Source organism: Lytechinus pictus, chromosome 11 (assembly GCF_037042905.1).
Source record: "Lytechinus pictus isolate F3 Inbred chromosome 11, Lp3.0, whole genome shotgun sequence".
NCBI lineage: Eukaryota > Metazoa > Echinodermata > Echinoidea > Temnopleuroida > Toxopneustidae > Lytechinus > Lytechinus pictus.
In genome coordinates this window covers 26,245,874-26,261,940 of record NC_087255.1, presented here as the reverse complement: position 1 = coordinate 26,261,940, position 16,067 = coordinate 26,245,874, and the positions used below count along the sequence as shown (strand labels likewise).

At 37.0% G+C, this 16,067-nt stretch overlaps 1 protein-coding gene across 2 annotated transcripts in view; it reads right to left on the bottom strand.

Annotated features, from left to right (window-relative positions):
- LOC129272047 (guanine nucleotide exchange factor subunit RIC1-like) overlaps window positions 1-16,067 on the bottom strand; it is a 63,682-nt gene that overhangs the window by 44,513 nt on the left and 3,102 nt on the right. Inside the window, exons 2-3 of one of the 2 annotated variants that reach the window (XM_064106228.1) lie at window positions 9,418-9,558; window positions 607-714 (exon numbers count right to left, since the gene is read on the bottom strand). In XM_064106228.1, the coding sequence (XP_063962298.1) occupies window positions 607-714; window positions 9,418-9,558 (249 nt within the window). Of the gene's footprint in view, window positions 1-606; window positions 715-9,417; window positions 9,563-16,067 lie in introns of both variants that reach the window. The other variant, XM_064106229.1, reaches the window with a different exon arrangement.

Below are 16,067 nucleotides of genomic sequence, written 5' to 3'. Positions count from 1 at the left end.
TGAGTCATGTCAGATTTTTTTGTTCCAGAATCCACCGGTGTTGCGCCAGTTGGAATCCGGTATCCCAATAAATGAATTCTTGAACAGGGAAGTACAAAGAAGTCACAGATTTTTTATTTCATTTTTAAACAAACATTCATAAAAAAAAACGAGAAAATATTATAAAAAGATGGGAAAAAACTTGCCGATGTTTACCTGGCCATCTTGTTCTCGTTATTAGTAGAGTCTGCCGCCCTCTATATGCGTCCAATACTGATGCAGGCTTTTGCCACAGTGTGCAAAATTGACACCTGTCGCCGTGGTTATCCACGCTATTTTCTTCATGGGTCCACAGTTTTCAATTAATGAGTCCACTCTTTAAACAGTGGACTCATGAATAAAATAGCGTACTTAACCATGGCAACAGGCATCAATTTCACGCACTGTGACAAAAGTGCGCATCAGCATTGGACATTCTTTAATATACGCGGTAAATACGGTAAGCATAATTTATACAGGAAATCTGCATAAACCATGGGTTCAACCAATGATTTTAAAAACCACCTTTGTGAAATCGACCCATAAGCCAAACACAGTACATACAAAAGTGCCACTGTATCTACTTACAGCCACAGCGATGACACTTGAGTCTGGTTTCCATTCTGCCTCACAGTTTGTTCCCAGGACCACCACTGAGTCATCAGAGCGACGATAGCTCACAATCAGTACACAAGGCTGTGTGGAAGAAATGCAAAAACCAGAACAGCTATATCACTATGACCAAGAATGTGTTTATGACAAAAAAAAATAACAATAGCAGTTTAACTGTGGCATACATGTACATATGACTTCACTGTTTTGTGCACCCAGTTTACAATGCAGTTCCTTTACACATAAAAGGTACGGTATTTAAAAAAATACACTTGCAGGTATAACTTGTGGAAACTGTTTTACATGTATTATGAACATGGAGGCCTAAACATGTACAGTGTATGTACTGTACAATACATGCAGCACTACATGTACATGTAGCTTTAGGCCTAAATGTAGTCTGGTTTTGACAGTGTTGCTATTGTGGGCAAACACTTCAGCCATATTTTGCTTCTTGTTTAAAATGCTCCTTGAAAGGAGAAGAAAACTTTAAGAGCAAACATATATGTACATGTTACATGATACATTTAAACAAGTTTGAAAAACTATAATTGCAGAGCTACCAAGTCTCACGCATTATGCGTGAGACTCACGCATCCAGGGTCCATCTCACGATCTCACGCATGGCACCCATTTTTCTCACGCATCGGGATCCGACAGAAAAAAAGAGAAAAAATAGCATTATTCGCTAGATTATACACAATGGCCGACCGCCTTCGCACGCTGTCGCGTCTACCCCGGCACATGAGAAGAATCGAGAGTGCAGTCAGCGCACAGCTGGTACGTGATACGATGAATCGCGTGCCTGCATCGCATGGTTTTGTAGTATGGATCAATATCATGACGCCCATATCTCGCGCGCCTTTTTGAAACGTACAAGTGTAAGTACTGGCCGCGCGCGCGCAGAGACGCCGAGTCATGAAAATCTCACGTATAACATTTTCTTGAACTTGGCATCTCTGTAATTGAAGGAGCTTCATACAATAGTGTTCAGTATATGGACCTTCAAATCATATTCAATAAGAATAAGGAAAATATAATATTTGATGAAATAAAGTATACTAACACTTGAACACACAAATGATGAGTGCACAACCGGATGAATACGTCATGCACCAGTTTTACTGCAACAAACAAAAATACCTTGGGGCTTCTGTAAACACATTGCGATAATGGGCTAGCTAGCTGGAAGAAAGGAGATGCAGGCAAGATTCAATGAACTAGTGAACTGAGTGGAATTGGAAATTCATTAGTCATAAACCTGCAGGCATGGAGCTTTCCCTCAGGAAACATTCAGTTTCAGCCTTTACAGAGCATAATAAATGCAGGTTGAGAGTAATGTTATGATTCATGCAATACACTGTACTGTACATGTATGAGAGTGTGCATTGTGTGCTCAGTAGTACTGTCATGCACATACAGTACATGTACATGTACATGTACTATAAACCCTGGCATGTATGAGGACAATTGAAAGGAAACCACTTTAAATTGAAGAAAAAAATGAACCCCAGTATATAAAAATCAAAACAAGAATTATCATATCCTTCAGTCCAATTTATCAAACTGCAAGGTTCAGAACTTATGTACATGTATCAACAAAAAGGAAACAAAAATTTTCACGATCCTCTGTGAGAAAATTGTAAATGAAACTTACATTTTCATCAACAATTCTATATCAGCATTAGTGCTGTTATCGAAATCCTCTTCGCTAGTCTTGTCGATAATCGCATGTTTTTCGCCACAATAGCGATATGGAAAACCTTTCTCTCTTTTTTAAAAATAAAATATATCAATGATTTATCAATAATAATAACAACAACAAAAATAAAACATGACAACGTAATGCATACGAAAAAGCAGCTTATATCCATGTTATACGAATAAATATTACAATCTAATATGATGACAGTCATCTTTAACTCTTGTAAATTTCTCTATGCTAAAAACGTAACATGACATTGTTTGTTGTCAATAATACCAGCTAATATATAGGGACATGACAGTGATTTTCAGCTATAGCGGAAAACGGACGGAATTCACGGAAATGGCCTTTTGAAAGTGGCTTTTCAAACGGAAAATCACGGAAAACATATTTTTCCTCAAAATGCACAGAACAGCAACAGAAATTACTCCAAAATCTCAACAAAATATGAATACTAGCCACAAAACACGATCTCATTTCGCTATAATCATGAGAATCCAAACATCGTGACTGCACTTGACTCCATTTGATAGTATCGAAAACATTTACCGGTAGGCTTTTATTACATGTACGGTAATCGGTACATGTTACACTAGTGCAGCAGGCAACAAAGTTGATGTGCATTTTGCTCGCACTCATTTTCTATTTTGGATAGCATTATTGTATGGGTGCTTGACTACGGTAACAGACTATAAACCGCACCCGTGGATTAACCGCCGTTCTTGTTGTACATGTACATTGCAAAGTACGATATGGTACACAAGATCAGTACATCACGATATCAATAACGCTACCATGGTTTACCCGGCGTAGGAGAGGAAGGAACTTCACATTTCCCACATCACAACCCGTCTATCACTTTCAGAATTCTGTCTTGCATTCGATGTCTTAGCATGAATTTTGGATACGGGATTACAGGAACGTTCAAGAAACAAAGAAATTTGTGATTTTTTGTTCAGTTGTTTTTTTACGGCTTCGTGCTATCTCTTCATTCTCTTGTACATGTATGTGGTGGTGACTTTGAAAATTACTATAAAATAATTATTCACAAAAAACATCATTCATATAAATATAATGATACAATACTAGGTTCATTGACCCTAAATGACATTTGACCTTGATCATGTGACATAAGACTTGTCAGTGATAATTGATTACCCTTCCTACTGTATGTCCACATTTCATAAACTATATCCATAAACTTTGAAATTTATGACCGAAATTTAATAATTGCCTCTAATGGCCAAAGTTCATTGACCTTAAATGACCTTTGACTTTGGTCATGTGACCTGAAACTTGCATGAGATGTTTAGTGATATCTGATTAATCTTACATGTATGTCCAAGTTTTATGAACTACATGTAGATCCATACACTTTCAGAGTTATGATGGTTATTCAACAAATACCCCCAACATAGTAAAAGTTCATTGACCTTAAATGACCTTTGACTTTGGTCATGTGACCTGAAACTCGCACAGGATGTTCAGTGATACTTGATTACTCTTGTATGTCCAAATTATATGAATCAGATCCATAAACTTTTTAAAGTCATGATGGTAATTCAACAAATACCCCCAACTTGGTCAAAGTTCATTGACCCTAAATAACCTTTGTAGGGACAGTGATTTTCCGCGATCGCGGAAAACGGACGGAATTCACGGAATCGGCCTTTTGAAACGGAAAGTGGCTTTTCAAACGAAAATCACGGAAAACATGTTTTTTCTCAAAATGCACAAAATAGCAACTGAAATTACTCCCAAATCCTCAACAAAATACGAATATCAACTGGAAAAAACACGATCTCACTTTGCTACAACAATCATGACAATCAACACAATTTAACTACACTCGAGCCCCTCGATCGTATCTAAATTAGTTTACACTCACGTCCGCATATAAGGCAGAATACGGCCGTGTGTTGCTGCCCTCTGCATTCGGTCATAATATCATGATCCCGGTGATTCAACAAATCCAAAATGGCGGATAGGCGGAAGTCGTCAACTGATCAAAACCATGTCCGAAAAGTCCCCAAATCAGTGATAAAATCTCATTTAACCGTAAAATAATGCTAATAATATGTAAGGTGAGGATTTATTCATGTTGATTATGTTTCTTTAGTTTTTGAGCTCAAATCTCTTTGATTAAAATGGATTTTAAAGCGATGTTAGTACATTGGTAGATGCAAATTTTGACCAACGCTAGCATTTTGACATCATTGCGTATTGGTTTTCTATGTAAACGGAATTGTCACTTTTTTATGTACACAAAGTCTATGGGAAAACGGAATTTCCGTTTTCAGACATGCTGAAACGGAATTTGAGATTTCCTGAAACGGAAAAGGCAATTTTTAGAAACGGAAAATCACTGTCCCTACCTTTGACCTTGGTCATGTGACTTGAAACTTGGGCAAGATATGCAGTAATATTTGATTACCTTTATGGCCAAGTTTCATGAATTTTCTAAGTTATGATGACATTTCAAAAACTTTACCTTAGGTTAAGATTTTGATGCTGATTCCCCCCAACATGGTCTAAGTTCATTGACCCTAAATGACCTTTGACCTTGGTCATGTGACCTGAAACTCAGGCAAGATGTTCAGTAATACTTGATTAAGCTTATGGCCAAGTTTCATGAACTAGGTCCATAAACTTTTTAAGTTATGCTGTCATTTCAAAAACTTAAGATTTGGTGTTGACGCCGCCGCCACCGTCGCCGTCGGTGAGACAAAAATGAGAAAGAGAGGAAAGATAAAAGGAAAATGCACTGTGAAGTATTAAGCCAATTAATTCTCAATTAAAAGTGGGGCCCTTTGAGTTCTTCTAATTTCCTGCAATTGAATAGATACAGTAAAATGCATAGCGCCAGCTTAATTCGCACTATAACCAATGCAAGCTCTCGCTCGTGACAGTTGACAAAAGGCATTACCCAGTATGCTGTGTCTGTTCAAACTTTGTCAGGGAAGTTCGCTGCTTTGAATCAATGACTTATAAATAAAGTCACACTATTCATAAAGTTGAAATTAGTTTCATGAAGGTACAACCATTTTCTAAAACGTGCCAAGTCCACCCAGTGCCTGCCTTATCTGCGCATACAAATATCTGCACAATTCTATAAATAATAAGATCTGCATGATTCTAATAAAAGAAGACATGCAACGACCAAAACAAACTGTACACCTGCAAAAGATACATGTTCTGTAGACAGACATTCATTAAAGAATCTGACTCAAAATGGTGGGAAAATATTGAATTTCACGGCATTTGATGTGACGACCTAAAAATGCACCCTTTATCATCAAAATCCCTGAATCATGTGTGTATTTGAGTTTTGTCAGACGTGTATCAATCAGATATGATTATTTACGTCTGGGACCGACCTTTAACGTCACCATCCGAAAGACGTGACCAGGGCTCAAACCTCTGCATCAATTTGTAACTTCCCCACAGCTTGGATTACAGGCGCACGCCACAACGCCCAGTTGTGTAAAGTGAATGGGTGCGCAGACATGGGGCACCATTTTCAATCTGAAAATGACTGACCAAGGCATTTTTCCAAGAAATCATCCTAGATCTACGGTACCCTTAGTTATTCATCTCAATTTTTTTGGCACTTATTTTCTTCTGACATTTTTGTGGGATAAAGAGAAATTCATGTTTAACCTTTTTAAATTTTTAGGTGCACAGACATGGGGCCCCTCAATTATAGTCTAATCACAGAGCTCGAATTAAGAATGGAGAGGGGCAAGGCCATTTTTAAAAGGGTGCTTTCAGCTTGGGGCAAAGTGGCCTTGGATGCCCCAAAATTTCAAGCGGCATCAAGGCCATTCTAAAGGGCATGAAGACCACTTTTATTCTGGTCAAAAGGGCACCAGGGCAAATTTTCCAAACAAGTGGAACGCCTCTGGCAGTCTTGCCTGCATTACCCGATTTAATATAGCAGCAGTGCTAACTTTGAAAACTAAGTACTATAAAATAATCATTCACAAAAACACCATTCATATAATGACATAATACCACGTTCATTGACCATAAATGACATTTGAACGGTGACTTAAGACTTGTCAACTACACCCATGTCCACATTTCATTCACTCTATCCATAAACTTTCAAAGTTATGATGGCAATTCAACAATTACCCCAACATGGCCTAAGTTTATTGACCTTAACTGACCTTTGACCTTGGTTTTGTGACCTGAAACTCACAGGGGATGTTCAGTGATACTTGATTACTCTTATATCCCAAGTTTTATGAACTAGATCCATAAACTTTCAGAGTTAGGATGGTAATTCAACAAATACCCCCAACACAGCCAAAGTTCATTGACCTTTAATGACCTTTGACCATGGTCACGTGACCTGAAACTCGTACAGGATGTTCAGTGATACTTGATTACTCTTATGTCCAAGTTTTATGAACTAGATCCGTAAACTTTCAGAGTTAGGATGGTAATTTAACAAATACCCCCAACACGGCCAAAGTTCATTGACCTTAAATGACCATTGACCATGGTCATGTGACCTGAAACTCGCACATGATGTTCGCTAATACTTGATTAACCTTATGTCCAAGTTTCATGAACTAGATCCATAAATTTTCAAAGTTATGATAGTAATTCAACAAATACCCCCAACTTGACCAAAGTTCATTGACCCTAAATGACCTTGACCTTGGTCACGTGACCTGAAACTCAAGCAGGATGTTCACTAATACTTGATTAACCTTATGCCCAAGTTTCATGAACTAGATCCATAAATTTTCAAAGTTATGATAGTAATTCAACAAATACCCCCAACTTGACCAAAGTTCATTGACCCTAAATGACCTTGACCTTGGTCACGTCACCTGAAACTCGAGCAGGATGTTCACTAATACTTGATTAACCGTATGCCCAAGTTTCATGAACTAGGTCCATATACTTTCTAAGTTATGATGTCATTTCAAAAACTTAACCTTCGGTTAAGATTTTGAAAATAATTCTCCCAACATGGTCAAAGTTCATTGACCCTAAATGACCTTTGACCTTGGTCATGTGACCTGAAACTCAGGCAGGATGCTCAGTAATACTTGATTAATCTTATGTCCAAGTTTCATGAACTAGGTCCATATACTTTCTAAGTTATGATGTCATTTCAAAAACTTAACCTTAGGTTAAGATTTGATGTTGACGCCGCCGCCGTCGGAAAAGCGGCGCCTATAGTCTCGCTCTGCTATGCAGGCGAGACAAAAATGACGAGCAGGCCGTTGTAGTGCAACCTACTCCAGCACTTCCTTATCAGAGTGTAGATCTGTCGAGAAAAAATCTTTCAGGGGCACCAAAATCAATGCTGGTGAAAATTTTTAGGGCTCCATTTTTCTGGGGCTTCCTTTCCACTTCTAAAAAAATTATTGTTTTATGTTGAGTTTCCTGACAAAACTACCGAATTCTAGAGAAATAAAAAAAAGTTCACATCAATCCAGACTTCTCTCGCCAAGTAACAATGCTAATGCCAAACAGCAAGTGTCATACAAATGGAAGTAACAAAAAATCATTAATACATCAACCTAAAGTAAAATTCAAATAGATCTATAAATAAGGAGTTGAAATCATTCCACATAAGTCCCACCGTGGATCACTTCACGATGTGCACAGCTCAGCCTCAATCACACTGCACGCACACTCAATCATCCACAGCAGTGACAGCACTATTTAGCGGTTATCTAGGCCACCAAAACCGGGGAAGAAATCTTCCCATCCCTGCTAAACTGAATGCTACAGTGCAGACTTTTCTTTTAATGAATTCCAAAAGCAGTAGGACATCTCTCTAGTATAAATCATGTGAAACTATCAATAAATGTTGAATATCACCCAGAATTATTACTTCAGTGCAGTGACAATTCATATTTGTTTGATACATGTTGATGAAAATCGGCCAGACAGTTCCATTATCCGAGGGGAATTTCTAATAATCAATTCAAGAAAATAGCCTCAAAATTTTGTTTTTCATGACTACAATATTAAAGTATACAAAAAATATTGTTTGATGATTCAATCTTTAATATATATAATGAGTATTTTTGGAAAATTTTGCAAATGGACTAATAATTTCCCTCAAACCTCCAAATCCCCCTCCATTATAAATGGACTCTTATCTAACTATTTGGGGAATTACCCTACCCAACTCATCGTACTACTCGCTGTGCTACAGAACGGTGGCACAATACGGTTTCACTCATCACTGAGGTTGCTTTCAATTCATTCGACAGGGGTCCCGATCGCAATGCGGGAGCCAATGACCGCTGCAACTTCTGGGTTGCACATCGCATGCGGTGCGATGCAATTCAGATCAGCGGCTCTCACATGCATTGACTTTTGAACGCGCGATGCGCTATGTCGAACGAAGGGCAGAGGTTGTCGATTCTCGGCCATGAAACATGGCGATAAATTTCAAGATTTTATTAATTAGGTCTATTGTTGACTAGGCTAGACCCTATTGAGTATTGTATTGCTCAGCCTCAGTCTAGAATTTGAAAATGAACATCATTGCAAAAAATATTTGACGAACAATGACATGTCGATGCCATGGTGCAAATATTATTTTGTGAAAAGAAATTGGAGAACAAAAAATATTGCAGAAAAGCTCAACATGTCGTATCTTGGGCATGTAACTCTAAATAACTTTTAAAAGTTAGCCCGTAATCTGAACTCAATCCAAAGTCGACGAAGCTCTGGTGCGATCAATCGGAAGCTGGTATAATTTGAAGTCTCACTCTCACTCTCACCGTGAGTCTCAGACTCGGTTCTCACTTCTCTGCAGAGTTTTTAGTTTACATAGGCCTATTATATTTCATGCCTTGGTTTGTAATAAATTCGTGGTGGAATTTTGATGAATTTTGAGAAAATACCTGTACTGACTTTTTTGTGTTACTTAGTTATGTTGTTGTTGGCACATAATGACGAGGCTCGCCCCCGCACCCCGCAGACTCGTCATCGCTGGCTACGTCAGTCTAACGAGTTACCCGACTGGGCCGGGACAATGCGACTCGCAACAGCCAACACTCACACTGTTCACTGGCCCTGCCGAGCTGGGATTAAATACATACCTTGCACTGCCAAAGATGCACCGCCTGCAAGGTTACAACAGCAAATAGTGTCCTTTCCCGGTTAGCAATAATACACTGTACTGGATCATCGTCTTCGTTTGGTAATTGAAGATATTTTGGCCACCCTACTGGAAAATACATCTTGGCCCCGTTGCATAAAACTTTTGCCAGACTTATTTTTGCCATAGTTTTTCTATGGCAAAAACCTTAGTTTTTTGCCATAGTTTCAAATTCGGTCAAAATTTCATGGCAAAAAAACTCTGGCAAACTTTTGCCAGAGTTTTTTAAGTTGCCAGAGTTTTTTAAGACTGAATAAACTTGAACGAGGATGAAAGCCGATATCAGCCGATATCGCGATCGGTATCTGCGGCTGCTGAAAAAATCATGGAGACTCCATAGAACGGTAAGCTTGATATTTTTTAAATGAAATGTGTTGATATTTGCTATTTTTATCATTATAGGTCGATTAATTAGTTGCAAAAATATCTGTGTATTGTTTTGAATCCGTGCTCGCACCGTGAAAGTGAGATTCACGATTTTTTTACACGTTTGAATCGTTCCATTTTTGTGTCGCAAGCGTCTGCGGGGTCTGCGTCTCGGCCATGTCTATTGCCGCCGGAGCTTCGGCATGGTGATGTGACCGCGCTGGTCGCACTTGGTGCGCCAACAGCTGAAACCACCAACTGCATCGACACGTTTGGAAAGCTTATTTATCGATTTATCGTATTTCTCTTGCTATGATCACACATTCTACATTATGATTAGTATCAGTAAATAAAAATTTCATGTTGTTCAAATCAATTTTTCATGTTAGAATTGAATTGAATGCAAAGCCAAAGTTGCAAACTTTGGACCACCGTCACTGTCGGTCGTTACCAAGTCAGACAAGTTGAATTGAAGTTGGTTAGATTCTAGACCTACAACAACAGTTAGATCGAATTTTCAGATCTAACTTTAGGCATAGAATCAACATTCTTGATCTAAGTCAACTTTTTCTGAAGAAGTTGAGACTTCAGTCAGTCAGTTTGAGGTCTCCACCGTGAAGCCCCTGAGGCTGAGTGAGGTACCGGTACATGTTCTATTATTATTACGTAGGCCCTTAAAAAAGGTGCGTAGCTGTAGAGCTAGAGCTAGATTAATGGTTGGCGCATAGACTCTCTTGTACCAGGTGCAGATCTAGAGCCTGTGTCTTTACTTAGTACAGTACTACAGGGCGCGAATTGGCACTAGGGCCTACAGTGCAGTGCTGCGATCCAAAAATTTTGACAACTCTGAATGGTGGCTTTAATTTCTCCCTTAAAAATTTGAAATAAAATAGGAGGGGGGAGGCAGTCGTACCAATTGACCCCCTTTCCCTGGATCTGCTATAGGTGACCCCACATGAAATTGCGACATCATGATCATGAAGTGAACAGTACTTAGCGTAATGTGCCAAAAATTTTGAGGGGGCCTGACACTGACAATGGCGTAGGGGGCAAATCTTTTTAATAAAAACTGAGCAATCCAAAAATTTTACATTTTTTTTAAATACCAAAAAAAAAAAAAAAAAAAAAAAAAAAAATTTAAAGCTTGTTATAATAATCCAACACTCTGCAATTTATTTCAATTAATTGAAATTAATGATCTGATGACCACTAAAGTAAAAATCTTGAAAATCCTTAATAAAAAAATTCTTGCAGAGAAACAAATCATATATATAATGTTATTTTGGGGCTGAATGGAGACTATGGGATTGTTGTATTGTTAGTATTTAACATGCATTACTATGTTTTTTAAGGGGCTAGAATTTTGATTTTGGTCTCAATTGCATATAACATCATTGATTATTTGTTTAAGATAGAAAATAAAAAAATGATTAAAAAATTGCAGTTTTGGAATTTGGATATTCCAAGTTCATATAAATTTGCATATCTAAATTATGTTGAAGAAATGAACAAATCCCTTTAGGTTATTTATCATCTGAAAGGGAATTTCAATGATCAATCCAAATATTTTTTTCCAGTTTGTACTGAGCTAATTTTTTTCTGTTAAGTTTGAATCACTGTAATAAGTCCAACAATTGGAATCAACCATCAAAATGTCCTATCCTAGTAATGGTTTATTTCACCACAAACATATTAGTATATATTCATTTGATAATTTATACTGAAAGTAATCTCAATGCAAATATTTGTGCGACTTTATCTAGTCTTAATTTGTGACTCTCTAATAGGATTATTTATTTTCTCATTCAATATCTAACAGCTTAAATAGTTGAGGTATATATACTGGAGCAACTCAAGTGCATGTGTGACTTTTTGAGAAGAAACTACACAAGGCTGTTGGTTAGCAATCACCATGTAAAAGGGTAAGATATACAGCTTAATTTCAAATTAGCCAAAATTCTAATTGCTACCATTTTAAGTATTTATAGACAGGCTTATATTTTATGTTGGTAATCTCGATGCAAAGTTTTTCAAAGTGAAAATAATATTTATGAAGAAGAAGAAGTCATTACTGCCTGATAATGTCGAACATAAGTAGTTATAAAATACAATTTAAAAAAAAAGGTTTCGTCTTCTTGAATAGAAAGAAAAAAAAAATTGTTTCAGGCATATTTGAAATGAGTAAGAATCCTCATGTTGATTATTAAATTTATACAACCCCCCCCCCTCCCCCCCCCAAAAAAAGAAAATGTACCTAATCTCACCTGGCTATGCTAGTGATTGTGTAGACCTGAATCAATAATGGTTAAGTTCATTTTATTACCTCTTGCAGTCAGTCCGCAAGCCCTGAAAAAGTAGCTTCTTTTATCCAAGTGATATTCATGACTAGAGGGTTTTTGCATAGTTAATGAGCTTGGTGCGAACCAAAACACCTCTTTTTATTCGGCCATTGCTGCTCTAAATATTGACCAAATTTCATGTTTATGGTATCTTTATAAAGAAGAAGAATCATTCTTTTAGGTCATGTGTTTGGATTTTTAAAAAAATGATGTAATATAGGAAAAACTTTTGATCTAAAACATGAAGCAAAATATTTTTTTTCATGCAACAAAAGTTGTTGTTTTCACACTTAATTTCTGTTTGGGCACAAATGATTTTTAAATCATGATAAAGCTGAAGATCTAAGCTTTAATATGATATAATTTTTATAAGAAGATGTATTTTAGATGGGTCAGCAGCCAGCTTTTCATAGACCAAGTACATTTTGCAGCTCAAAAACAAGAATACTGCGCTCGGATTGGTCATAGACCACACACCCACGCAAATTCCAATGTTCCCCACATTGGGCCTCTGCAAGGTCACACTCACCATGTGGTAATCTCTTCAAATTACCCGCGCCTGTTTGTTTTGAAAACAGTATTCAGCCAATCAGAACTCTGGATTTTATGTTACTCAGAAATTTCAGAAATCTCGTCTTGCATCTTGATGGAAATAACTGGCTGCTGACCCATCTAAAAGATGCCACATATCAAGAGTGACATTGTAAGAAAGTATAGAGTTTGAGCTTTCTGATGATATAAATAATGTTGGTGCCTAAAACACAAAATGTTGCACAATTTGCAAGTGAAAACAGAGGAAGAAAATTCTGTTTGATGCATCTTTTCAGGTAAAAAAATCACTTATTTATCAAAATATTTCATTCAAAAGAAATGACCAATATAAAAGGGTAACATTTACTCTTGCCCATGGTACAAAAATAATCAATATTACTCAAGGAGAAAGTGGTTAAATTCTTTGAGAAAAAAAGTCTCACAATTCACGAGATTTTGCAGGGACATGAATTCAGCCACGAGAGGACTTGGATAAATCTTGCTCATTTGCTCATTAACACAGGGGCTTGCGGACTGACTGCTTGCAATTCTTTGAAAATTATTATTGATTTTGATTTTTTTTCTTTGATATGTCCATTGGAAATGATGAAATCTTATTTTCTTACGATTACAAGTTTTGATTTAGATTTTCATGGAATAAAACTGAAAGAGTACAACACATCTTTCTTATAAATTCCTGATTTGAACTCTAGTTACATTAATAGATTGCAATTTTAAATTTTGATAACTTACAAAGTAGATAAATAATATTAATTATATGCCATGAAATGAGATTTTTGTCAAATAAATTTAGACATTCTTGACATAGAGTGCAGAGTGTCTTTTCAATTAATATATAGCATATACCTATTTTATGATTTGTCTGTGTTTGCATTTGAAATAAAGGTTTGCAGAAACCAGACAGAGAGCCTGTGTGGAGATGCTATTGGCTGCCCAGGTCTGACTGCCTCCAACCTGAGGCAGTCTTGGAGTGATCTAACAAAAGAGTGAATGATTATGCTAGGAATCAGACAGAGACTGGTATGTATTTTTATTTATAAGAGTTAAGAATATATTTATATGCATCAAGAAGAATTAAAGATCACTATCTCTTAAATTTTATTTTGTTGTAATTGTCATGCAACTAATCCAAAATATCTAGAATTTTTTTACATCCACCCATCGGAGGTGGGTCCGAGGACAGGTTTTGGGGTTGTCTGGCCATCCTGTCTTTCTTAAATTATTCTGATAAGTAAAGAACTGTTTGATGTCAAACTTTGTCCAAGAATGCATGTAGGATTTATTATACTTTAATTATTTTGAGGGTATCAAGGTCAAAGGTGGCATGCCTTGTTCACCTGAATATACATCGTTCCTGTGATAAATAAAGAACCCTTTGATGGTTCAACTTCAACTTGGCAAATATATATTTGGGAGTGACAATGATCAGGTTAGGTCAAATGTAAAAATTCACCAGAGATCGTTGGCAAATTTGTGTGTTTAATATTTTTATCTTTTGATGTCGCAATGGCGGATGCATACATTTTGAAACTTACAAATGTACCCCCATGATCCTCGACGGGTTAAGAATGGATTGGTGTCACGGCTAAATACTAATTTAAAAAACAAGTATTCTTCTTTGTCTATTTCAGTCATACAGTAATTAAATTGTTGCATTTGTGGAAAACTTCATAACTGAACAGTTCTGTGTGTAGTGACTTCAAAATTTGTTATTGACAGATTCTTCTTTGGCCTAGATCCCCTGTGTTTGTGGGGGGGGGGGGGTACACCCCCAAAAAAATTGTTGAAAGTACTGTGTATATATGCAAGTGATGACCATTTTTTGGGGGGTTGTCAACATTTTCTGGACAAAAGTGCCCCTCCTTTTGGAAATTCCTGGATCTGCGCCTGGGGTGAGGCGAGTCAAAATCACCCTTCATAGTTTTTTTTAAAGATCCTTCTGCTGTGATCCCTGTTTGCATGGAGAACATTTATAATTGTGGCATTACTGCACTTTGTTAAATCTTTAGGTGGTAAAGTGAAGCCAAATATGGAGATTGTGCTGGCAGCCATGAGGGACAAGGCCAAGCATTGGGTCCATGGCCAGGAGACAGAGACTGGGGCATCTGAGCAACTGGTTAGTTTTACATAAAAGATTTATCACACAAAGGCATAACAAAGTTGAAAATATATATACCTAAGGATCATTGTATTAATTTTGCTATATTCTTTCATTCATTTTCTCGAGAAAGGAGCATAATTTCGATTGAAATTTGTACAAGATGGTTCTCCCTATAGAAATAGGTAAACTGGTTTACAATGAAAAATTCAGATTTTTTAAAAGCTAGAATAATTATCCCTAACCCATAGAATTCCTATCATTCATTTTGAATTAATTAAATCTGAATTTTAACGGGGATAGTTCTTCTTTCCTCATGAAAATTTCTGCAAGGAATAGTAAGTAGCTTCAACTACTATTGCCAGATTGAGGGATTTTCGTTTAGAGTTGGTAAATGATTTAAGATTTCCAAAATGAAATAAAAATGTTGAATCAGAGTAAGTCAATAAAAAAAAAATCAATGCGGAATGGTTTGAAGATGTAATTAAAGTTAAGTCAAAAATTATTTTCTTGATGTGCAGCTTTCACATAAGGCGGCCTGCTTCTGGACATGGGGAAGCCAGAGGAGGAAAAGGAGGTTGAGGCGGAACCTCAAGCTGTTCCCGGGGCACCATTGACATCCAGGGTAGATGGGGTCTAGTTGATTTTTAGGACACCAAGATGACACCCAGCATAAGAGAAGAGAAGGTGCTCTTCCTGTTATGACCAGCACACCAAGTACCAGGAGCATGGATCTGCAGCAAGTTCAGCAGGAGACGCTCAGAATGCAGCAAGCTATGCTGCAAACATTTAAAATCATCCATGTTGATTTTTGTAATTATCCACAATTGTTTGCAGCAGTTTGTTAATGGAAATCAGTAGTAACATTGAACAATGCAACTTCCTCTCCATTTTTTTAAAACTGGAAACCTGTTGAATATTGTTTTTAGAAAATGAAGTAAATCACCTTGAACTTTGGAAATTTCCAAAAGCATATATTTTAGCAAGTAATATGAAAATGAGTTATACCTTGGTCACATTTGGTGGCCTTACGGCGAGTCGAAATCAGTCGTTTTATGTATTACTATACGAACCACCTACATGAAGCTGGTACAAGGATGAGTAAAATGGTTGATTTCGACTCGCCATAATGCTACCGGCGAATGTGACCTAGGCATAAGTTGTTGATGTCATTGCCTCATAATTTTGAACAAAAAGTGACAAAGACTACATTCTTCAGGATTGAGAAAGTTAAAC